The 25916-nt window shown below is 39.4% G+C and overlaps 1 protein-coding gene across 3 annotated transcripts in view; it reads left to right on the forward strand.

Moving 5' to 3' along the window:
• Window positions 1–25510, forward strand: part of CAMK1 (calcium/calmodulin dependent protein kinase I) — a 77408-nt gene extending 51898 nt beyond the window's left edge. For 2 of the 3 annotated variants that reach the window (XM_072420675.1, XM_072420676.1), the window contains 10 exons: window positions 667–798; window positions 6759–6833; window positions 7914–8052; window positions 9627–9753; window positions 10054–10129; window positions 11591–11703; window positions 11975–12053; window positions 12735–12822; window positions 13895–14027; window positions 21337–25510. In XM_072420675.1, coding sequence (XP_072276776.1) covers window positions 667–798; window positions 6759–6833; window positions 7914–8052; window positions 9627–9753; window positions 10054–10129; window positions 11591–11703; window positions 11975–12053; window positions 12735–12822; window positions 13895–14027; window positions 21337–21437 — 1063 coding nt within the window. In that variant the 3' untranslated portion in view covers window positions 21438–25510. The remainder of the gene's footprint in view (window positions 1–666; window positions 799–6758; window positions 6834–7913; window positions 8053–9626; window positions 9754–10053; window positions 10130–11590; window positions 11704–11974; window positions 12054–12734; window positions 12823–13894; window positions 14028–21336) is intronic. The other variant, XM_072420677.1, reaches the window with a different exon arrangement.
• Window positions 25511–25916: the final 406 nt, after the last annotated feature.

Raw genomic sequence — 25916 nt, forward strand, 5'->3', positions numbered from 1 at the left:
TGATGAGTACCAGAGCCTCTTGTGCCTACTAAAGTTCAGTAGGCATTTCATAAATGAAGAGCCAGGATCCTGACCTAGTGCCAAAAGGGTGTGGGGGATTATTATTATTATTTCACAGTATTTATATAGCACCAACATATTACACAGCGTTGTACAAAGTCCATAGTCATGTCATCAGCTGTCCCTCAAAGGGGCTCACAATCTAATGTCCCTACCATAGTCATGTGACTTTACCACAGACGAAGGTCAATTTGGGGGAAAGCCAATTAATCTAACAGCATGTTTTGGGATGTGGGAGGAAACCCACACAAACACAGGGAGAACCTGCAAACTCCATGTAGATTGTGTCTTGGCCGAAATTCGAACCTGGAACCCAGCGCTGCAGGTTTAATCCTAATCTAGCCCGTATAGAGCTGCTTGTGACTGAACACCACGTCCTTCAATAGCCCTCCTTTCAAATCCACATATTCTGAATGTCCTCTTACAGCCTCTGCCCTTATGTTACTCATTTTATATAAGTGTAATTTGTGTATTGGTGCACCTGTTTGTCTGGGGTGCAGCTTTAAGATCATAACTTACCATTACCCAAAAACTGTAAGATAAGTGGATGTCTTTTTATTAACTTTCATAGTCAGGTTTTCATCTGGCCTTATTTTATTATTACAGAGGGGCTTTTTCTGAGGTCGTCCTTGCGGAGGAGAAGAAAACACAGAAGCTGGTAGCAATAAAATGTATCCCCAAAAAAGCCCTGGAAGGGAAGGAAACCAGCATCGAGAACGAGATTGCGGTTTTGAGGAAGTAAGTTCATGCTCCTTTCTTTTCTCATCTCTCTGCTTTGAACTTTAGCTGTTATTTCACTGCAAGGAAAACCCGCTCCCATCAGAACATCCGGGGTCACTATGGGTGAGCAAGCTATTAGATCTTAACATGACAAGATCCTTACGCTGAATCCTACATATAGCTCACAGGTCCCTGCAAGGCTTCTGACGTCTCTTAATCATACCCTGCAGTGCTAATGGATGGAGAAGACAACTGTTCTTTGCTCTTTCCTTAAAGGGAAACTAGAATCTTATCTGTGTTTTTAAGGTACACATATTGGAAATTTTATCAACTGCGTTTAGTGTTACTGTAAATTTGTTTCTATATATAGGTTGTAATTATGTATATGGGGCAGCCATATCTGCTTATTAAATGCACAATTGTTAACTTGCTGGGAACAGTGAGTTCGCATTGTTTGCCATTCCTGTCTCAGCAGTTGTAAAAGGCTGTTTCCAGTGCATATATTTATTCATTAACAATCATGCCCAAGCCTCTCTTTCTGCAGAGCTCGACTCATCGCTCCGCAGCGCTTGTTCTTAAGAACTAGTTCCTTCAAATTTGACAGTGAGTGGTACTGTACCGTTCACTGCTGCCTCGTTATTTAGCATGGGCTGCCATGGGTGATAGCTACTTGTTACACTCGAGGTTGCAGTTCACTGGCACGAGGAAGCTGTAACCATACCGCAACCTCATTGCCACTGTACCGTTGAGTAATCTGACCTTCTATTTGCCTCCATTTTTTTTGGAGCAAATGGTAAAAATAACAATTAGATTTTAATATATATCTGTATCCGAATATGAATATAAAATGGATGTCGCCTAACCTGTGTAGTGATTTTTGCTAGCTGCCCAAACAGCCGGCAAAAGCAGGTCAGCAGCACAGCTTCCACAGTACTGTAGGGTCTGAAAAAGCATTTTCTTATACGGCACAGCAACGGTGAATGTATACAAATCTTTTAGCAGACGCTTCAGTTGAATATTTTCGCTATTGGGCTATAGATGCTCATCTGGGTTGTACTTTGTGGCCTGTGCATAAAACTGAATTGTGGGACAAAATAAAGGAATAAATCCTCTTGCACAGTCATGTTTCTATGGTGATTCTGTGAACTCTGTGTAATCTGTACCGCCATTGGGTTTAACAGGTCACTTAAGGCTGTGTACTTCCATTGCGTACTCTCAAAAAGGATAGGTGCCAAGATTTTTTTAAATGTACCTCCAGGTAGAAAAATGACATCTAGTGGGTACTGGGGCAACGTCAAGGTAATATGGGTCTTTTTCAGCAGTTGCCTCTTTGGCTTCTGTAATTCCATCTTGATTCCTTGTAGATGTAAACCCCTAACTGACTTTTAGGACTCGTTTTAAATGGGAGCTTAATTGGCCCTATGGTTACTGGTGCCTCATTGTTGGGCAGATCCACATTTCCCCCATAGAGAATGAATGGGCATAATTTACTACTATCCAAAAATGACCTTGATCGTTTTGAACAAACATGACCCAGGAAATTGCACCTCATAAAGCACTGTAGTTTTTTATATAATATATATATATATATATATATATATATATATATAGCTTTCTACCCTATCCTAATTTTGTACATTGGCAGCACATCATTGCTTTGGCCAATGTACAAAACTAGGATGGATATGGTGGAAAGCTAAGTGTTGGCAGCACATCATTGCTCTGGCCCAACATCCTCAAAGGACAGCAATATATACCGTTATCCATCCTTGCCATTCCTTACATCTCAGTAAATGAAATTTTGTAAATGCCCTCCAGGAGCTTCCTTTGGTATATTCTTTATACAATTATGGGCCACATTACTCTCTCGCCCATGAGCACAGTCATGCTGGAAGAGAAAAGGGCCTTCCCTAGAAGGTTAACACAGAGCTTAATACACAATTATCCAAAATATTTTTGAATGCTACATTAACAACCTTCACTAGAAACATTTCAACTAAATAATTTGGAGGGTTATTCATGTACTTCAGCCACATAAAGCAGGGTTCCCTCCTAGGCCATAGGAGCTGGGGGGGATAGCTGACAGCTGGTTCCATATTCTCTCTGTCAATGGGGGGAAAAGATAACAAAGGGAAGACAAGAGGTTGTCATTTGTCACTGGGGTAGGCAAAAATGGTCTAAATATGAACTTGCCAGAATGAGGCCTTTTTGCTGGGTCAATCAATGCAGTGTTTGGAGTGGCTGCTTAAGAAGCTTAGAGCTCCGGCTTGGAGATTAACGCTGTAAATGTACCCATATTTGCAATTTACTCTGGTCATCTTGCAAGTTATCTGAAAGCATCACAATACTCTCTTTTCTGTGCCAAACTTTAATTTTCCATAGTTAGAAATGCTGAATATATCCGCAATCACAGCTGAATGTCAAAGGGTTTTCTAAGCTAAAATAAATCATAGCATGCTTATCTGTGGAGGGATTGGATCCAAGTGACTTGATTAAGAAAAAGCTGCATACAACTAGGCCGCTAAGAATACATTATGAAGAAATGTTTAAATTAAGTCTATATAAGCACTGTAACTGTTTACACACCTTTAGCTTGTATAGTCTAATAGATTTTGCTCATGATCATAAATCTGTGCATTTTTTATGTTGATTTTAACAAACAAAAGTACCCCACGGGGTACAAGTATTGCTGGTTAAGCCCCTAGGACGTATAAAGAATATATATAATTTTCAGGTCACCAGGCACCAGTCATCTTATTATCCAGAGCCAGCGCAAAAAATACCCAGAGAAACCCAGAATTGTCAGATCCACAGTTCTAAGAATAGCAGCAACATCTGTGCAACATCTTTTTCGTAAGGCAGCCTGTAATCTCCCCTCCCTCCCTCGCCGGATCCCATCCATCCCGTTATCCGCTCCAGAATCTCTCTCTGCATTTCTCTTGTCTAAACCTGAGTGTGATTAAGAAATCCCTCGTTTGCCAAAGCAACGGTAATGGCCCAAACGAGTCTCTGATTCCCTCTAATGCACTGATCTATGTGGTCTTTTGGGATTTGGAAGGATTGGCCTCTCCCTACCTCTTAGCTGGTCGCCTGTTGTCATCTCGTGTGCTGTCCTAGTGCTTGGGGTTAGATGTGTTTTTCTTTTTTACAAAGTCGAATCCAAACAATAGGAGCAATTCTCTGATTTGTTAGAAAGTTATTACATTGATTACAACATATATATAAAACATTTACTTATATAATGGTATAAAGTATATGCTCACCTTGGAAATATCAAATTGCTACAAACAACTACATTTCTTGCAGCCACAGGGTATAATATTTTCCTAACCTGTCCCATAAAACCATAGTTTGACCAGTTTGGAGTTATGGAATTTAGGGGACCTGCACAGAGCCTTGACCTCAACTCTAGTGAACGCCTTGAATTAATTTTAACAATTATGGCAAGCCAAGTCTACTCGTTTGACACATGTACCTGACCTCATCAAGAACTGCAAATATAAAAAATTCACACCTCACAATCTGTATGGTATAAATGACAAGATTTCTATTGATGTAAAGGGGTGGCTGAAAATATTGTACTTTACCATTCAACAGTGGACTGATACCACCATCCCCAGCAGTCTTTACCCTTCCTAACTTCTTTTATTATATATGATTGTGATTGTTACATTTTCACACAACTATATCTGTAATTAAGTAAGTACACTGCTTATCTTTATTCAAACGGCTCCTACAAATATGATATATAAATATGGATAATATGCCTGTTCAATATTGTATACAACATATTAGTAGATGTAATAGTGTACCGTTGAAAACATTAATGCACCCTTGGGCTCAGAAGCTGGTATTGTCCTCTCTAGCAGTTTTTTTGTAGGTGTTTTGCAAACCTTCACATTAGTCTTACATCTAATTGTTAACATTTTCAATCATTTCATGAATAGTTGCTTGTAGTTGGAGGATGGTTTTTAGGTTCCTTTCATAAACAGATTCCCTTCACAACACTTCAATGTGATTTAAATCAGGCCTTTGACCAGGCTATTTCATAACCCTCCATTTTTAAAATTTTTAAACTAATTTCTTTTGTAGTGCCCTTCCCAGTCTTCTGCATAAAAAGATTTGTTTCCAGTCCGGCATTGTATTAGATGTCCTTACGCCAACCCCCTTGATACAGAATTAATTAACTTTGACTACAAGATTCCCAGACCCTGAAGCTTACCAGGCAACCTCAAACCATAACCTGTCCACCACTATGCTTCACAATTGGGTTTTTCTCCTGAAAGGCTCTCCTCAGTTTGTGCCTAACATGTCCATTACCATGGTGAAACATTAATACAATATTTACCACTAACCATTAACACTTTATGCAATAATTAACACTTGTAGATTTACCTTACAATGGAGGGATTTATTTTGGATATTTTGGCAATCTTTTTCAATCATTTGTCAGACTCCTCTACAACCTTCATTGAGGTCCATAGAGAGCTCCTGGTATCTGGCACAACACGCACATCAACAGGAAAGAACCATAAACCTTCAATATCGAAGGTATAAATAGGACCACTTTCATCCTAAGGGGGTTCATATCATTGACAATTTATCTGAAACTCCTAATCCTAAAGTCATGAGTTTAAAGTGGTGGTAAGAGTAGGGGTGTACTTATTTTCCACATAACAAGTCTACACTTGTTTTTGATTAATAATGGTCTGAAGATCTAATGTTTCTTTTTAAAGTGGGAACTAGTAAAAATTTGTGAGTAGGCAGGCTGGTTGGTTATAAAAAATTGGGGTTGGGTTGTAAGTTTATTTTAATAATGCCACATTGGGGGCTTTGCCATCTTCACCTGGTCCTCTTCCGGGTTCCAAGGCCATCTTCACTGTCCAGGTTGAAATGATATATCTCCTTCACATAGGAGTTATTTATTCCCAACAACCAGGCGTGTCCCATGTGCAGCTCGGTGTACATTGAAGAACAGGCAGGTAAGTTTATTTTATTGCAGGAAGGACATCACCTATCCATTCTGCAATAATGAACTTATCTGCTTTAACATTTTTATTGTTTTGGCTAAATATCCATGAGGTGTACATATTTTTTCACATTATTACATACTATGTGCACATGACTGATCTAAAGCTGTGGGAGGGCATACATAACCTGTTGTATAGACACATTAAAAACCCTGTAACTTTTTGCACCTGCCTGTACTGTCCTCCCACCATAGGACCCCGGTGGCTTATTTAGCTTTAACCCGCACTCTTTGGTCTTTGCAGCTCACCCACAGCTGTGTGTTTTTCCCTTGAAGCCTTTCAGGAGATCCAACTTTATATTTTTTCCCAACTTTCTCATGCGTGGGCTGCAGAAAGAAAAGAGAAAAGCTTGCGTGTAGCTTCATGACTCAGACATGCAGGGGCTTTTGTTAGGAAAACTGCGGCATTGCACTGGAGTGCCTTTTATTGTTCAAACGTTTGCACAGAACAGTCACTTATTTGTTTGTAATGGTTCATCTCCCAGATTCCTCCCCTCCAAACAAAAACTCATGCCAGCTTACCTGTTTGACAGTTTTTCACAAAAAGTACTTTGAACAGCCATGATTGCCCCTGGGCAATGACATTACTAAGCTGGACCTACAACATTTTTTTATATTTAAACCCCAATTGACTTTAATTTGTTAAATAAATTAAATTCAGATACTTCAGAAGAAACCGTGAGACGACATACCATTTTCCGTTTTGTTTTTTTTTAGTCTCTTCCCCTGCCAGTATGTTGCTCTGTATGGAAGCAGTGGTGTCTCTGCAGAGGCCTGACATGCCCCCTTCTGAGTCAGTACTATAGCTCCGTAATAATCTTCCCTAATTTTAGGTCACATGATATGGCTGGGAAGATTTGTTTTTTTTTTTCTTATCTGGTAAGTTTGTTGCCATTGAGATAATCATTGTTCATTATATATATATATATTTTTTTTTTCTTCCTAAAAGGATTAAACACACAAATATTGTATCACTGGAGGACATCTATGAGAGTCGCAGTCACCTTTACCTCATAATGCAACTGTAAGTAATGCATGCACAGAGACAGAACACAGTGTGACGTTACCCATGACCGCTAGCTAGATAACATGACTGTGACAATTGGTTGCTAAGAGTTACAGCACTTCTTCCTATCTGCATTACTTAATAGTGTTGCAGAATCAATGCAAAAAATAGCATGTCATTGCCCCCTGCTGGCAGTCAGTAGTTACTGCCTAAAAATCTTTGCTCCCTCCTTCCTTGTTATGTACAAAAACTAAATGATCAATCCCTCTATTAACATTAATACATCATTACATGTATCTTAATAATCAGAGTAGTGTATGTACTTAATTCATTTGGTATTTGTTTCCTGCAATCCCCTGTGTAGTAAAGCTTAGGCTGGAAACATTGAAAACTGCAGAAGTAACCACTCCATGCACAAGTGCTCTGTTCTAATAGGGATTTTGCTGTTTGGAGAGAGCAGGTTCCAATTACAAGCTGGGGGAGTGATAAGACCCCTAAAGGTCGGTCACTGCAGCAGAGAGGAACTAGGTCTCCAACCCTGCCACACAGGGCTGTGTACATCTCTGGACAGTACATCGAGAAATAGTTTGACTGGTAAAATGGTTCCTTTTTATACTTCTGTATCTTACTATTCAATTATTATGGGCAGCTCTTGCACCGCCATGTAGGCAGCTCCATATATAGAAAGCAGGTTATGCCCATCCTGGGCACTGGGTCATTAGGATGACTTGGTATTTAAATTTGTTTTCCTTTCAGAGTATCCCTGAATATTCTCATGTGGGCTTACCTTTTCTACATTAATTTTATTCCCAATGTTTCTGGTTGGAGTTGCCAGCCATTTTAGGATGATGCCTTTTAAAAGCATATCCCTGGTATGTATTACACACAAAATCCTCATTACTGGAGTTCCTGGATATATAACTTATAAATTAAACCGCCCTACAGTTATTACCTAGGGATTAGGTTCAAAAGTAGCATCAGTTCGGCTTGAACTTTTCATGCTCTAGGTTTAGAGGTACCCTAACTTTTACAAGAATTTCACCTTTCTTTCCACTTTCCCATGGGTGCCATGAATGACCTGGTATTACCTTGTTGCAGGGTGTCTGGTGGAGAGCTGTTTGATAGGATTGTGGAAAAAGGCTTCTATACAGAAAAAGATGCCAGTCAGCTTATTAAACAGATCCTGGATGCTGTGAAGTATCTGCACGACATGGGGATTGTACATAGAGATTTGAAGGTAAGATTAGCCCTTTCTTGATAATAAACTTCAAACAAGCAGCTCATTACAGAGCTAAAAAGCAAACAAGTGATGTATCTTTGTATAAGAAGTCCTAAATCTGTGCAGCTAGGCCTGTGATCTAAACAGCACAAGCAAGGCAGACTTTTAGATCATTTCTGAAACAGAAAGGTATTACATTTTGTTGAGCCTTCCAAATACTGGCCTATTATTGCCCAGCCAAAATAAAACTTACAGATATGCCCCTGTAATCAGCCAGAGTGGTTGAAAATTCTGTTACAGTTTTTCGGTTGGAATATAAGATGTCACTCATTCTAGTACATTCTAGTACGCAAATCCTAGAGGCAGAAATATAATTGACAGCTGGGCACTGACAGACTAGTCATTCTCATGAGCTTTGATAGGAGATCCCAGCTCCCAGCACTGTTCCAATTAACATGTGCTAGAGCAAATTTTTGTATCCATGCCATGTATCGCTGCAGAGGAGATGCCGCCAAGGACTCCTCCAGATCTATTAATGCAGGGAAAGCTTGAGTTGTAAACTAGATGTGTAAAGACAACCAGAAGGCAAAACTACACAAACTGAAAGCTTTTACCCTTTGGATTACTTTGATCATTTGGCTTGTACGCTTTCACTATATACTCCCCCTCCTCTGTCTGCTCCAAGTCTTTAGCTTCTCGTCATTTACAGATTTTTTTTCCTACCCTGGCAAGAGTGGTTGTTTCCCTTGGTCTTTTTCAGTCTTTGATAGAATGCTGCTGGATATACACTATTTTGTAGTTGCCACCGCATAAAAAGACGTTTCAGACGATTGTGCAGTTTCAACCTTATGTTAAGTTTAGGAAAGTCCCTTTTCTGTTCCAGCATGACTGGACACAGACCGATCTTTAAGAACAACCGATTTGATGAATTGGGTGTGAAGGTACTCAAATGGTCTGCACTGATCCCAGCTGATTGCAAGCCAGGTTTTGTCATCTAACAGCAATACATGAACTCACAAATGCTCTTTTGGCTAAATGTGCGCACAGACACATTCCAAAATCCTTTGTAAGACTTCTCTAAAGAGTGGGGGGCGGTAATTGGAACCAACTCCTTTATAATGGTTATTATACCATGGTTTAGGAATGGGAGGCCTAACAAGCTCAAATCGTTGTGTTGATCAAGTGATCACAATTTTTTGGCCATGCAGTGTAAATGCCAGTTTTTCCATATCTCAAGTTGACAGACATAAGTCAAAGCATGGATATGCACTGCTAAGTTTTTTGTGGAAGAAGTTGAAAAGAAAGAATGCTTTTGGTGAATCAGTTACTTTGCTTTGAAGTATTACAAGTTTACTTTTAAAGTAAATGATTGTGTAACATTTAGTACTTTTTGGTGTTTTTTCTTTTTTTTTTCACTTTTATCTGGTTACTAATACACATTTTTTAACATATGTATTTCAAAATTTTATTCCTCTTGTGATTCTCTGTGTGTATAATAGAATCCGTAGTAGTTCAATGATTGCTCCTTGGAGTTGCTGTTAAGTATTGTATGGACTGGCAAGATTAATGTTTGCACCATTTTCTTTCTACAGCCAGAGAATTTGTTGTACTACAGTTTGGATGAAGATTCCAAAATCATGATTAGTGATTTTGGACTGTCCAAGATAGAAGGATCTGGAAGTGTCATGTCAACAGCCTGTGGGACACCTGGATATGTAGGTCAGTGTACTTAGTATGGTGGGCCACGAGTGTGCTTATGTATATCACTGCCTTGGCCATACAACCTTGAATCTCACAGCTGCTTTAAACCTATTCCAACATCAGCAGCTCAATCATCCACAAGCCGCTGCATTGCTTCCTTCCTGCAATCTGTATAGCGGTGGAAGCAGGGAAGAGGATGTAAGCACAAGTTTGGTTGAAGTCGGGTAGCGTTCCTGTTTACAAACCTCTGCAAGTTTTTTGATTTGGTTTAAAAAAGATTTCTTTTTAAACACATGTATGTATTTTTTTTTTCTCCAGCTCCAGAGGTTTTAGCCCAAAAACCATATAGCAAAGCGGTGGATTGCTGGTCAATTGGTGTCATAGCGTACATTTTGTAAGTAATGCTTTTGTTTTGTCCAAATCACTTTGTTGGGCACAAAGACATGCAATTTCAGGATTGTTTAAAAGTCTTTTTACAGCGTATGTCCCTGAACCCGAACCATCTGATCTTGGACACTGTTTATGGTCTCATGGCTAATCCCAGACTTAATTTTTAGGATGGCCAGTCAGTTACAAATTAACATATTCCTATAACAAAGAACAATCACTGCAGCCCTCTCCCCTTGTCTAGTCTTGTATCTGGCCTTTAGTTATCTGCAAGCAGCCTGTACTGGGTGGGATTGCTGGTGCTCTCCCAAGGCTCTGCGCTCTGCGCTCTGCATAGACTCTACGCAACCCTGTGATGATGGCACTTCACATTTAAAAAGTAAACTCCGTTATCCGGAACGCTTTTCTTCCGCTACTGTCATTGGAACTTTTCTGTAGCATTAATTCTCAGGTGTCATTCCACTTGTGGCTGGCAGGGGTCGCTGTGGTAATGTTAAATACAATACATTGTACAGTTTTACAGGATCTGCTCCAGAATAAAGTATAATAGCATGCCCCCATGTGTCATCATTAAAATAAATTACACCTTTTATTATATTTGTTCCCGTGCCTAATGTTAATCTAAACCTTAACCTCATTATAACAAAGTATGGGGGAAGAATAATATAGTTATAGTAATCTGCTCCTATGTTTATTATAATCCTAATCTGTTCCTATATTTCATAATGATCTTCACCCATAATTTTAATATGTCCCGGTACATCATTAAATATTCTGCTCCTATATTTCAATACAATTTTCTTCCGTTTGTCTTCTTCATTATATTCTACCCCCATACATTGTAAATGCATATATACAGAAAAAGTATAGTGGTAGATTATAAAACTGTTAAACATAGTAAACTTTTACAGTAGGTGAAGTTTTTCGTTTTGACGTTGATTTTAATTGATATATTTAACTATTAACATAAAGTCCATGCAGATATTTATGGTATAGTATAGGACTTATAATTAGTTGACTCTTTTTTAATGGTATCTCTAAAGCAACCAGAAACTACATTTATCTGGAATCTACCAATCTCCATGGGTGCCCGAAAAAAGGAAGTTTACTGAATCTGGGTTTGTAAATACATTCGGCTCACTCAGTGGATTTATAGTCATTGTGGCTATTGAAGAATAAATGTAACATTATTATACTGTTAAGCCAGTTGTGCTTTCATGAAGCCTTTGAATCCAAATGCATCGCTAAGATTATGTTGGTTCTACATTAGATTTACAAATGTACAAGTTTTTAATAGATTTACCATTGAACACTGCTGGGAACATTTTGTCAGCGTCCAGGTTGTTATATGCATATTTTTATACCTAAAATGGGAACCATTATGAATACATTGAGTTTTAGCTTGTTCTTATATGTTGTAATTGAAACTAAATAAATATTCTTCTAAATTGAATTTTTTTTCCTGCAGACTGTGCGGTTATCCCCCATTCTATGATGAAAATGATGCCAAACTCTTTGAGCAGATTTTGAAAGCAGAATACGAATTTGATTCCCCTTACTGGGATGATATTTCTGATTCTGGTAACAAATTTACTTTTTTACTATTTATAACAATAAACGAGAATAATTTAATAGACTTTTTCTCCATTTTCTGCCCATCAGAGAAGATTGCGTTTTTTTTTTTTTTTTTTTGGAAGTAATGATACCTTGCTTTCTGAGTAGAGGCCTTTTTAAACTTTGGCAATTAAATTAGATTGTTCTGAGCCTAAACTATGGTTCATCTAAATGCAACCTGGCAGTGTTATGTACAAATTATAGCTAGTGCATAATCTGAATTATTTATACTTCACAGCAAAAGATTTTATTCAGCATTTAATGGAAAAGGATCCAAGCAAGCGTATCACATGTGACCAAGCCCTGCAACATCCATGGTAAGATTTCTGCCCTGGTCAGGAGACTCTTTAGATGATTGGTAAACTTTTCTGCAGTAATTTGCAGTTTTATTGTGATCTCCACTGTTTGTGCTTTATGTTTAAATGGTGGTCAGGATAGCATATACTCCACAATCTGCCTGCAGGAGACTTATGATTATGAACAGACAGATTGCTTAGGGTGTGATCATATTTGATATATGGCCAAATTTTTGTGGACACCTCGGCATCCATCACACCACATATAAGCTTTTCAGATGGCCTATTCCACAACATGGGCATTTTATGTGGGCATGACTTCCTTTCAGCTCCAAAGGCTTTTGCCTTATTTGCAATTAAAACAGAATTCAAACTCAAATTTTGGGGGGTGTGAAGTTCTTCTTTTGGGAAGGGGGGGGGGGGGGAATAATCATATCTTTGGCTGTGTGGGGAATTTAAAGTTTATACTATAAAGTAAACTTTCTTCCACTGTACGGCTGCTGTGAGTGAAGAGGGGAATCCTCTTAAACTCAATTTCATGACCTTGGGATACACAGGGCCTCCAGATAGTAAAGGCAGAAAATGATAAATTTGCAGGTGGAAACATTTTTTAAATAGACCTCTTACATAGCCATGCCTGCTATAGATTCATGCAAACCTTTTACTATACTGATTATTTATCTAATGTTTTCTTATCTAAAGGATTGCTGGGGATACAGCTCTGGACAAGAATATTCATGAATCAGTCAGTGAACAAATCAGAAAGAATTTTGCCAAAAGTCGGTGGAAGGTGAGAGACGGTGTGAATGCTGTTGTCTTTCTACAGACCAACAAAACCAAGTACCTAATAAAAGCAAAAAGAACAAAAATAATACAGCTGTTAATGGTGACATTACATATGTATGCATGAGCCTAACATATGTAGCTTAAAGATATGAACAGCAGGGAGTGCTATGCTGCTGCAGATATTTTTCTTCTCTTTTTCCTGTTTTACAGTTTTTTGACATTTTGCGCTTTTATTTTTTTTTTTTTTGGCAGCTTTAGAAAGTCATACAATAAACTGATATGAAGGCAGATTAAAGAGGTTCTTGTACCATTGCATAGAAACCATGTCTCTATTGCCCACCTTCACTTCTTGAACCATTTATACTCTCCTTCATACTGCTCCCCCACTAATCTAACAGTGCAGTCTAACATTATTTCCCACTTTATTATAGCATTTGCATATTACCTGACCATTCATAGTATATATGGAACATTTTACACATTTATATTGGCATGGTAGCATAAACACTAATGTCTAGAAGAGAGGTCAGGAAACTTTTTTGGCCACTAGGCCATTTCAGGGGTAGGCAGGAGCACACTAGGCTGGAGTCTCTCTCGAGTCCCGCCCTAATGGCTCTGCCCCCACCAAGAACACCCCCTGAATGGAAATCCCTCTCCTCCACAATGCATACCGAGGAGAGAGAATGTTCCCTATTTACCCCGGTGGTGGAAGTGTTAACACCAGTCGCGGTAACACCTTCAGGGAAGGGAGCCACCACATGGAGGCTCAAGAGCCTCATGCGGCTTAGGTAGTTTGTTCCGGCTCCGCCGCGGGTTGCCGGCCAGCATTAGTCCAGATCGGCCAGGGGGGCGTTAGGCCGGAACAAACTACTGGCTAGGCCGTATCTGGCCGACCCCTGGTCTAGAACATCGTTACTGACACACACAAGTTTATTTGGTTATGTTTCTTTGGGCATGGAACTCTGTGTATGTACACTTGAAGGGTAAAAACTTTAGCTGTTGAACCATTGTACTGACGTGTGATATCCTTTATATGGATAAAATAATACCAATCTTTGTTCATCTTTTCCATGCAGCAAGCATTTAATGCTACTGCTGTGGTTCGTCACATGCGCAAACTGCAACTGGGAACCAGCCAGGAGGGCCCTGGGCAGACCACACCAACAAGCCCATGTCATGGTAACCTACTGGTGCCAGGAGACCACCATGGTGAGCATCAACAGAGACAATTTTAAGATCTGGAACTTTGTTTTTTGTTTTTTGTGAACATTACCAAAAAGACATTTCTGAAAGAATTGCAAGCAAAATATAAAATTGTGCAGTGAACATGCAACATACCATGATGCTTGAACAAAGATAGCTTCATCTTTCTGGAAAGAAACGCAAATAACTGCATTGTCAGGGGAAGTATAATTCTATGTTATTAATACCTGGAACTGTGCAACTTGCACTTTATTTAGCCCTCAAGCTCTTGACATGAGGGAAAACATATCTGAAATTAGACCCACATTTAATAAAGCACGTACTATTCTGAGCAAGATGAACATATGCAATGATGTATGGCTCCAAAGCACAAAGAGGGCGACACCACAAATCATATTCTATGCAGCTGTCCCATATTCTATAACTTTTTGGCCCGTCAGCTCAGCAGAAAATTGTGAATTTTCCAACCTATATGACTTCCCTCAATCTGCCCATCAAACAGTCTGATTCAGCTGATGTATTTTGACCCAGCATGGAGTTACGACTCTTGAAGGATCCGAGTAAGCTGAAGGACATAATAATCTGACAAAGAAACTGCAGCACAATTTAGGATTTTACTCCATATAAATAGCATAATTTTGAACATGCCATGATCTTTCATGAAGCCAGTTACTCTGTTTTCTTGATGCCCTACTTCCCTCTATATCAAAGATTTTATTGAAATGTTTTCAGAAATGAAGTACAGTAGTTGAGTTGTAAACCAAAACATGTACCCTACTTCACTTTGGGTTGTTGTGTTGCTTGCTGCAGAATGACTGTATTTGCCTGAAATTCTTCTCTAACCAATTTTATAGCTTACATATTTGTATAGGTGTGATTGCTGTGTTTCATCAAGTTGCTCACTTAATAACAGAAAATGTACTAGATGCAAGTTTACATTATAGGTTTTAGAATATAGTAGAAGATATGTAGAGATCCATTTTGACCTAGTCTTCTATCTGTAGTGTTTTAGGCTGATGGTCCAATACATGTCCCATTGTGTTGTCTTCGCTGCAGCTGTCGTTGGAGCTGATGTCATATACTTGGACTTTAGGAAAGACTTGGTTCAACAACAGAGCTTGTTGGCTCGAATCAGGAGCTTTGGACGAGGAGGTAACCTAGAGTAGGTAGATAGCTGGTAGTAGGTCTATGGTAGATGGCAAGCTTGAAGCAGACTACATCAACTATGGAATATGTGAGAAGGTGACCATTTGGAGCACGCATCTGAGATTGAGGAGCCATTCTGAGCCCATTTCTTCTCCGCCCGAAACTGGAAAAGAGGACTTTGGAGCATGCATCTCCTTTTTTTCCTATGCCCTTTGCAATTCCACATTGACTGTAGATATTTTCCCATCAGAAGTACAGATGGCACAAATGCCATTATATGCTAATATATGAAAAGTTTACATCAGATGATTGTTTCCCTAACTACCTATAAGAATCCTTTATTTCATTTCCAAACACAGAATGCAGACATGACCTTTAGAAGTTGGTTTCTTTTTGCAGCTGCAAGTTTTTCATATACAACAAAAGGTGGCCACATATGAGCTAATTATCAGCCTTGAATGCCTAAAACTGCTTGTTTCCATAATGGCTTAGTGTGCCGCAAGCTTTTTAGCTCATCAGATATTTTAGATTTTTTACTTTGCTGATCGATGAGGGCCACATCTATGGGGACCTGTGTTAAAGGACTTTTGTTTGGATGAGAACTTCTTCTCCCAGACATCAGTTCCACTAGTGAGTAAGCACATCTAAATGGCAAAGCCAGCTGAAAATCATTACATAGGTTTGTAGCCCTAACATAGAATGTGATAACTTCACTGCTGATCTCCAGATGTTTTAGGAAAATGGTCATCTGTGAAGTAAAGATATTATCTCTAAAACCAGCATACCATTTCTCTCGGGTAATATCATCATTTGCTGAAGGAAGCATTTTAAGACTGTCACAGGTCATCAAATGGAATACAAAGTTTAGCCAATCATTAGATCTTTAGAATTCAGCAACTGCTTTTGCTGAGTTTACAGTTTTTAAGAATATTGCCATCAAAGTGAACCTGTCGTGAAATGAGAGCATCTATATAGACCTCTCTTATTGAACTGGAACTCTAGAACGGATGAGACTACAGTCCTTCAGAATGAATAGGGACTGCAGTGTGTGGCAGTTTTAGGATCCCACTTGGCTACGTAATGTACTTAGTTGGTGTTCAGGTGTTTTCAGGGAAGGACACCCTATTGTGTCTTAAGCATTAACAAAGGTGTTTTGAGGGAAGACCCTTTTTTGTTCCTGCATCTATCTATCTATCTATCTATGTATGAAGAAAACTACATAAAAACATGGTTTGGTGGTTTTAGTGTGAAGAAACTGGCCTGCACAGAGCTTCAACCATATGCCTTTGGGATAAATTGAAACAAAAATTGTGATCCAGGTTTTCTCATCAAACCTCAGTACCTTGCAGAAGATTTGCTCTTTAGGCTATAAATGGACATACATTCCTACAGACATGCTCCCAAATCTTGTGGAAAAGCTTTGCAAAAGAATAGAGGCTGGGGTGGAATCCAGATTAACGGCCATGATTCTGGACTGTGATGTCCATCAAGGTCCTGTAGTTCAGGTGACCAGTTGTCAGCATTTTCGGCCATGTTGTATATTTATGCTTAAAGAATCAGTGGGGCTCCATCAAGGACAACTTTAACACATACAGGGTGGTATTCAAGAACTTGCAAGGTATGTAAAATGAAAACTGATATATTCTGGTAATAACCACAGAAGTTTAAAGAGCAAAATACTTTTCAGGATAGTAGACCTTCAACTTGTTGGCTCCCACTAGCTAATCTCGTGTTTGCATATTCTTACAAATGTGAGGTTTCACTAGCTGCAGTAATTACTTTTCCCTGTATGCAATTGCTGCTCTGCTCTTTGTAGCTCTTGGGTAGATGTTTTAATTGCTTCATGAGTTGTATTTGGTAAACTGACTAAACACCACTATGTGTTGGATTGCAAGTCACATGGAATTGTTGTGACATGTCTAATTACACTTTTGTTAAATCCTGCAGATCTAACTGTAGTTCACATTTTAAATGTTCTTGTTGGCAACAGGTTTCTACAGAGCGAAAGAATGGGGATTAAAAGCTTTTAAACCACCTTGCTTCATTTTCCTAGATTTCTCAAAGGATCAAGTTTGCAAATATAACCGGTTATCTCTTCTTTCTTTATCCTGCCCCTTGAAAGCTGAAATCTAGGACAAGGCCAGTGTCTCCGTCATAAACTAAATTGAATAAAGTTGTTCTTTACAAAGGAACCAAAGTTAAGGGGGAAAAAAAATTGTCCAGCTCCACATATAAGGATTATTACTGACACTCCTACCCCTGTAGGTGTTGTAATAGACCATTTCTGTCCACAACCAAATATTAGTCTTTGAATTTGGGTTATTCTACCCTTTGCAATCATAAAGTTATCATTGCCACAGTTGTATACAAAATGTTGCACCTATCAACATTCAAGCTATTAACTGAAGATGTAAGCTACAGTGTTGTAAATCGATGGGCATGCCAAGGATCACATTGGTCACATTGAAGGCATCCATGCAGCTGGATACCTTTAATGTACTCTTATTTTCTTCACTTCTGGTGAAGCAGAATGTACTCAATGTTACTGAAATATGTGGGTTCCTGGGCTATTATTGTAAACTGCATTTAGCTAGGGGCTGATGCATTTAAAGATAACTTTAGCTTCTATTCAGATCTATCCAGTCCATCCAGGCCCTTATAGTGCAGAATCACATTGTGACACATGTGTGGCATAATGTGCATTGCTTTGAGGCAATCCATTCTTTAGGCTTCATATGCCCCACAGCAGACCTAAAACCAGACTTGCATTTGAATCTGATCTTTTTCCTTTTAGGCTACGTACACAGGTCAGATGATTTTTGTCCGATAATCACCTCAGGGTTGATATCGGACCAGAATCTGGCATGTACAGCACTTGTCGTTCATGGATCCGCCAGGACGACAAATGATCATAGAAGTCAAGTGGAGGGAGTGCATCGGGGTGTCACTCTGTTCTCCCCTCTCCATAGAGCAGAATGGGGATGTATGTACAGTGCTCGTTCAAGCATTGTGCAGTCTTTTGTCATTGGAAAAGATTGTGAAATATCCTTTCCAACGACAATTACTGTACATGTGTGCATAGCCTTACTCAGAGCACCAAAATGCATGATTGGGAGGCATTCCACATCATTGGCCCTGCAACAAACTGCAAGACAGTAGGTGCATTGCTGCAGTGTATAATTTTGTTTGGGATTAAAGTTCGTTTAATGAAGGCATATTGTACAACTGGAGGGTAATGTGTATGGCCAACGTTACAATCACTTGTTATAAAACCAGCATAGGGACTAGTTGGCATCATTGGCTGTTATTCTATGTAACAAAGCTCATAGTTGCACAGCGCACGTGTTCCTCTGTGCCATACTGATTATATTGTGAAAAGTGCCTGATAACTATCATGAAAGGAGCTCATTGTGCTCTCCTGGTTTGTTGGAGCCGTCTCTCTGCAGCCATGCACACCTAAAATAACAAACAGCATTGTAGGAGGAAAAATCCTCAATGCGGCAGTGAAGCATTACAAGCGTGTCCCAGCAGTATTTTCCCATCAATATGGATGTGAACGTGGGTTTAGGCCAGAGGTTGTCACCATTGGGAATATCAGCTTTGTGCAATTCCAAGACTTTGAGGCCAGGAATTTACCCCTAGACTCATGTTGGATGTACAGTAAATATATACATAGCACAGTAATGATTCTGCTGGCTCAGCTCCTGTCCTGATCTAACCTCATCCATCTCTTATCCTTGTGCAGCTAAAAGCTTCTCTATGCTTGAGAAAACAAAATCTAAAGAATTTCAGGATTGTAGCACATTGGCATTACCTTCAGCCATCATTATTTTTCACATCAAAATGTATAGATCATAAAAATAGTTCTTGACAGGGTTAAAGTGGATAAAAAAAATCAGTACATGTCTACAGTGTTTGCACATTTCTTCATATTGTATCACTTTGAAAATGCTTCAATTCAAGAAAATACCCATGGATCTGCGTGTGATCCACGTTAGGCTAACACTGTGCTCTTCTGCATTGCTAAACCAACCAGTGTTGTCAGACCTGTCTTCTGGACTACAAATCTAGATCTATACCCCTCCACAACCACCACCTCTATTTTTCTGATTTTTCTATTTTTCTTTACCAAGATGTTGCCCCAACAATAACAGTTCTCATAAATGTGTTTCTGCAGTGTAGGTAAATGCCTACTTAAGAGATTGGCTTTAAACCAAGGCATGCTGTTGCTTTTATGTAGTGTTCAACTCCAGGAAAGCAGTACAAAACTACAATAAACAGGCAATGTGCAAATCAAGGTTTTAATTTTCCTTCTTGCTTGGCCAAATGTGCGGTAACCACATCTGGCCTTACTTCCTTTGTTGTGAGATGTTTTGATTTGTGTTTGTGTTGCTAATGTAATTTATGCACCTTTCATGGTCTGTAAATTGACCGGTATTTAAGAACTTTGCTATATATTTAAAGGAGGACGCTACTGGAATGTCCCCATCGCAGCCAAAGGCTAGTTGTTTTGGGGGGGCAAATCAAAACCTACCAAATATGGCTTGGAGCTGTGAAGCAAACCTGAGCGTCCAGAGGGAACAACATTGCAAACGCCATACATTTAATGTGCTGGACATAATATATGTCCTGTTGTAATCACCGGTTATAGCCACCCCAGTTTTTGTTGCGTTTCCCAATTGCTGCAGTCTTGTACAGAAATGGACAATGTCACTCTAATCCACTAGACACCAAAATGCAGAATAAGTACATATGGCTCTTTGTATTTGCAACAAAGCTGCCTTTAGCAACCATAGTGCCTAGTGTAGCGGCACTATATGAAGATCATGTCTATGAATACCTATTTAGTCTTGGACGATATTTAATGGTGGCTTTCTACTACAAACCCCTTTGAAGTTGAAAGGTTTTACCTATCCTTTGGGATTGTCAGTGTATATCTGTGCTTCAACCAAACCATAGAAAATCAGTCTATGATAAACTCTACCACTGATGAAGCGGTTCTTCTGCGAAATGCATCAGTCAAAATCCAGTTGAATTTTGGACCCAGAAAATAGAAATATTGCTTGTGGGTAACATTGTTCTAGCATTTATTTATGCTGTATTCCATTATGCCTGTGCAGGCTCCTAATCTACTGTGATCACTGGGGATAGTTTAGAATTGTTTAGAATTGTTACTATGGTAAAGATGTACATAAACAAGGAAGTTTATGCAATGCCTGTCCTTCCTAGGAGCTCTTAGAGCATTCTGTAGCATATTCTGTATTTTCTAAACATAGCTGTGTATTTTTAGTTATTACAAAAGAAAAGCTTGTTGCTACCATGCATGGCCCAATATTCAGTTGTATGGCAAAGGGGTAAATGCAAGTGTTGACAACTATTGCCAAAAATGTTATGATAATTAGAAAATAAAATAATTTACTGAATTTGCTCATTACATTTGTCATATGTTCTTTCACATTTATATGCAGACCAAGCTGTCCGGTAAGTGTATCTAGGGATAAACTATCAATGCCAGGGGTCATTCATGAAATTATCAGACCTATCAGAATATAATATTGATGGCAATAGCAGTCCTTTTTGGGTGAATGCTGGACTGTCCAAACTCTCACCAGATAGAGTACATGGGGCTGATATATTAAAGCTCTCCAAGGCTGGAGAGAATACACTTTCATCAGTGAAGCTGGGTGATCCAGCAAACCTGGAATGGATCTGGTCCAGGATTCAAGACATTTGATAGCAAATGACTTTGAAGAAATCCATTCCAGATGTGCTGGATCATTCTGGTTAACTGATGAAAGTGTATCCTCTGCAGCCTTGGGGAGCTTTAATAAATCAGACCCCAAGTCTCAGGGAGCCTAAATCTATCACGTGCATTCCTGAAATCCCTCTCTTTCTGAGCACCCATTAGCCATTGACTAAAGTAAGGTTCTTCATGGGGAAATGTGTGTTTTGTGTCTCAATACAGAAGCTGACCAAAATTCACATGACAGATGAGCCCATTTTTTAGGTTTCCGTGAATCCTTGAAAAACATGTGAATGTTGATTTAGGCACCTTTTTTGTGACCAGTGATAGTTCAGAATGTGTATATTCTTTCGGTTTGTTATGCTTAACAGTATAGTTGTGTGATAGTCTTTAACATGTTTTTGTGTCACTCTCTTTAAATCACAGCGTCCCTTTCAGATTGTCAAGACCACAGTTCCCAAAAATCTCCTGAGAACACCTCTGCGACATACACCACCCATCAAGGCACCCATTCCAACCGGGTCTAGAGGAGATAGAGGTGCACCTGGGATACAGTGCCACAGGAAGTAATGGAAGGCAGCCTAGTCAAGTGTTGACCAGCGCTTGCCAACTACTGAGGGCAGACCTTCAAGCAAGGACAGGCCTTACTTATCAAACCACGGGGGGTGGGAGTGGGCAGCGGGCACTGGAAAGAAGCTAAACCGGGCCCATCTATGCGTATGCGTGGGTGTTCGTGAGCATGTGTGTTTGATGAGAGCAATTGTGGGCCTGATGGGAAGATGGAAATGTTTACAGATAATCAAAAAGGGCGTCCTTCTTGTTATTCTTTCGTAAAATGTTGCCTGCACATGTACGTGGGTGTGGGAGTGTTTAATTTTCTTTCTGTATCAAGGTATAGACTCTTGCTGCTGTATAATTTGGCTTCCAGTGAAGACTTTTTGAATATACTAGGAAGAGGACAAAGTCCTGAAGGACCAAAATGACTCCTAGCTGGTTCAAGGACATCACAAGATGTAGCGGTGAAACACTAGGTGGGGTATCATCCATTTTGTAATTGGTGGACTAAGAAAGTGGTCTGAGAACAAGGAGGTTCTACTTAATCTGGGAGGCTTTGACATTGATGAAAGTTATACTTGTTCTTCCAGGCCATGGGCGTGTTTTCAGGCTTTTAAAATTTTATTTTTGGTGCAGTTGTCGCTGTTCGTTCTCTGCACTGCAAAGTTATGGCAACAGCCACCACTTCACCAGGAAATGCGCTCTGTTCTTGTTGCAAGGCCTTCTGGGCATTTCTACCAATTGATGACTTTTTGTTTGTGTCTGGTGGTGATAAAATGCAAAATGTTCTATGTAACTCTGGGGAAGTTTGACACATTTTATAGCTACAATTCTACTGGGCCAACCAGTAATTACTAAGTCAGCTTAGTAGAGTACTGTGTGTGCTGAATAAAGATTGGAATCTGTGAATGTGTTGTGAGAAACTTAGATTATTCAACGGGACACCTTAAAGCATACCTCCAACCAACTGCTGGTCTTTTTTGCTTGTTTCTTGAAACAGATATAAAATCATACTTTGTATAACCATCTTTGTAATTAATGTGATTTGTCTCTGAGAGGCATCAAAAACTGCCAATAATAAAATGCTGCAGGAAAAAAATAGTTCTGCTCTTGAATAACTTGCACCTGTTTAATAACCTAAAGCGGAACTCTTTGTTTAAAAAACATTTTCCAAGTCTGTTTTTTAAATTGCCAGAATTTCAGTAAAAACCATTTTGTTTTCACAAAAGTGGAGTTTCCTTTAAAAATCTATATTTGGTTAGATAACTTGTTCACACATCTGTCGGAGACAATGTACATAATCTGGTGCTAAAACTAACACGCCAAATCAGCATTGGTCAACCCAACTGAGACCAAGGTGCTTGGTGAAAATGGTAACAGAAAGTGCCATTTCCCTGCCACTCAGTGTGAATTTTGTTATTGTTGAGTCCCAAAAAATATATTTAACATCGGCTCTCAGAATTTCTTGCTGTAGATTTTATCGTACTCATCCAGCAAGATGATTACTTCAATTCTCACTGCATCTAAAATAAAAAGCTGGCATTTGTGATTGGCAGTCAGTATTCTTGGCATTAGAAGTGAACCAAAAACAGCTGGAGATTGGATCATGTATGTTATTATTTTCAACACATTGTTCTTTTGGAAATTAAGGAACTATAGCAAAGCGGTTGCCGTTCTCCCTTCCTCTCTACTCTCAATTTCCTTTAGTAATTTAGAAATTTAGAGGTTCCCAAACTATATTATTCAGATGCATTTGCCAAATACTTTGCTACCTGCATCAGTCACAGGTGAGCCTACTTTATCTCTGGGCCCTGTGGCAATCACATGCTGGGTTATGGCTGTAGCTAAATGTTAAACTGTAAATTTGAATAAAATGCACATGGAAAAAGTACAAAAACACTGAAAAGGAATGACTATGAAATACAACCAATGACTTCAGCCTAGAAAAAAAGAAAAGCGGCGTTGATGCTTGTGTAGATTGTAAGTTCCCTTGACAGACAAGGACTTTATTATGGCACCTGGAAGGAGTGATGTTGGTGTTATATTCATAATACTAATAATTATTTTCGCGCTTAACAGTGGCTCTTTCCGGCACCGAAGCCTCTGAAGCACTTTAGGTGGTAATGGGATTGAAGGATGAAAATGTCTCAGCATGGGGAACTATTTAATAAACCTTTCTTATTGCAATGACCCTTCACCTGCTTTTCTTTAGCTTGACCTAGTAACTTTTGAAGAGAATTTGCATTAACCCCATTACAGATCAACTAAAAATAAGAAAATGGGGATTTGGTCTACATCTGTGACAATGTGGATACATTGGAGAGATTTTGGATTTTTGAGCCACTCTATTGATCACACCAACTAAAGAGATTCTTTGGTTGCTGCACTTTAATAATCTTCATTGCATCAGCATGCAAAATGGCGATCTGGTCAGAACTGAGATCCATGTTGCTAGGCCTTTTTAGTAGCACTTGATGAGTTGTGTTCTCTCTGGTACTTTCAATGGGCAAATGCGTAGGAGGTAACCCCTGTGCTGGCCCTGCATACAAGCCAGGCTTCATTTAACTACCTCTGCACACAGGACACTTGTGGGCATATTCAGTACAGCCAAGCTATGAACTGCAATGGGGTGACAGGAACATTCGCCCATTATGATACTGCTCATGCTTTATTAAATGGCCCAGGGATTTTAAATTTACCCCTTTCTAAGATAATGACTCATTGATGCCTCCCATGCTCAGACCTATTCTGCCATCCAAGTTTACACTGCCAATGAAGATTTTAGACCAATTCTAGAATTTGCCCCTTACCTGCTGCAGCAAATATTTGCTGTTCCTGTGCATAGTAGGGTAAAATGCAGTTAGATCTTGGTATGTATGCCCAGATTCAGCCTTTGATCTAAATATAGACCATTGTGTTTCTATGCCATTCTTGCCTTTGTGAGCTTGGCTATCCGTTCCCCTGCCTAAAGCCCAACATGTATTTTATTCCCCACTCGCCTATTCTTACCATTGGTTCAGTGATAGGAAATTCTCAAACTCCTTTATCGGCTCAGAAACCTTCTGCCCAGCTGTGCAGTGCTTCACATGGAGGGAAGATGTACCATAATTTGCAAAAAATGTACAAATACAAAGGAGCGTGTTATTATTTGGACATTGGAGTCCCTTGTATGTGTGTGTGTGTTTTTTTTTTAATTTTTTTTCCAGATCTAGTCATTACAGGAAGCTCCTGCATAGGGCAAAGATCCACTGTAGATGCAAAGTCAGTGTTGCCCTTTTGCAGGGTGACCGGTCTTGTACTTGTCCCTATGTAGTGGGTGGACCTGCTGATTCCCTCCCACAGCTCGGCTCTCTGCACAGGTTGTGTGAAGCACAGTTGGTGTCATCACTACTTCTGCAAGGTAAAATCTGGGTTTATGAAGGGGTTTTGTGGAATGGGAAAACTTTTGTCCACTAAAATTTGACAGAAGTTTACTAACTCCATCTAAAATGAACCCCCCCCCCCCCCAAAAAAAAAAAATAGCTTATGTTTGGCTTGAATACCCATCCAACTAAACTGCCTCAAGTGTGAATTTCCTACAAGTCAGAATGCTCTGGCATTGCTTTCCATATGTAGACCCTGCAAAGATGCCCCAACAGACAATCAGAATCGGACCAACCGCTGTCAATAATCAATGTCAAATTGTCAGCATCAGACAGGGCCATGGGCACGGCATCACTGAACTAGTCCACAGGCTTCTGCCATGGACGCTTCAATGCTGACCTGACAAGCTTCTCTGAACAGTTATGCCTGCCCTGAACCTTGCCATTTCATGATAAAAGCATGTTTAATGAGGATTTTTCTAGAAAAATACTTAAAAATATATATTTAGTTTTTTTATACTGAACCTATTGCTGCAAAGGAGCTCTGTAAAGCTTTTGTGGTGGTGTGGGGTCACTGGTGGCAGCAAAAGGGTTATATTGGGAGTTTTCCTTGGTGATACTAATGTTTAGCACTTATGTTCATTGTATATGTACATACATGTATAAATGATGTTTTTTCTGGAGTCAGTGTCCTGTGTCTTTTTTTTTTTTTCTTCCAAGTGTAATGAGTGAGCTTTTTTCTGTGTGTAATAAAAGTAATCACCAGGATGAAAAGTATGATCCTTGCAGAGCAGCTCTAAAAGTCAGAGGTCACCTTAAGGCTGACAGTTGTGGCCACCATCTCACAACTTTTGTGCCATCTAGTTACCATGTATTTAAGCCTAAGAATAAAATGTTTTATATCCTGCTGCTTACTGGTTCTTGAATATGGTGGTTGATTCAGTTTTTCCCTGTTGCTCCTGAAATCTCTTGTCCTTGGGTGATGTTCACTGTACTATATCTATGAAGAAGTGGTTCCACCCCCACCTTAGGAGGACAGGACATGGGGGCAAACTATTTTCTGCATATAACAAAGCACTTTCTATAGTA

Source organism: Pyxicephalus adspersus, chromosome 8 (genome assembly GCF_032062135.1).
Source record: "Pyxicephalus adspersus chromosome 8, UCB_Pads_2.0, whole genome shotgun sequence".
In the NCBI taxonomy this organism is placed as follows: domain Eukaryota; kingdom Metazoa; phylum Chordata; class Amphibia; order Anura; family Pyxicephalidae; genus Pyxicephalus; species Pyxicephalus adspersus.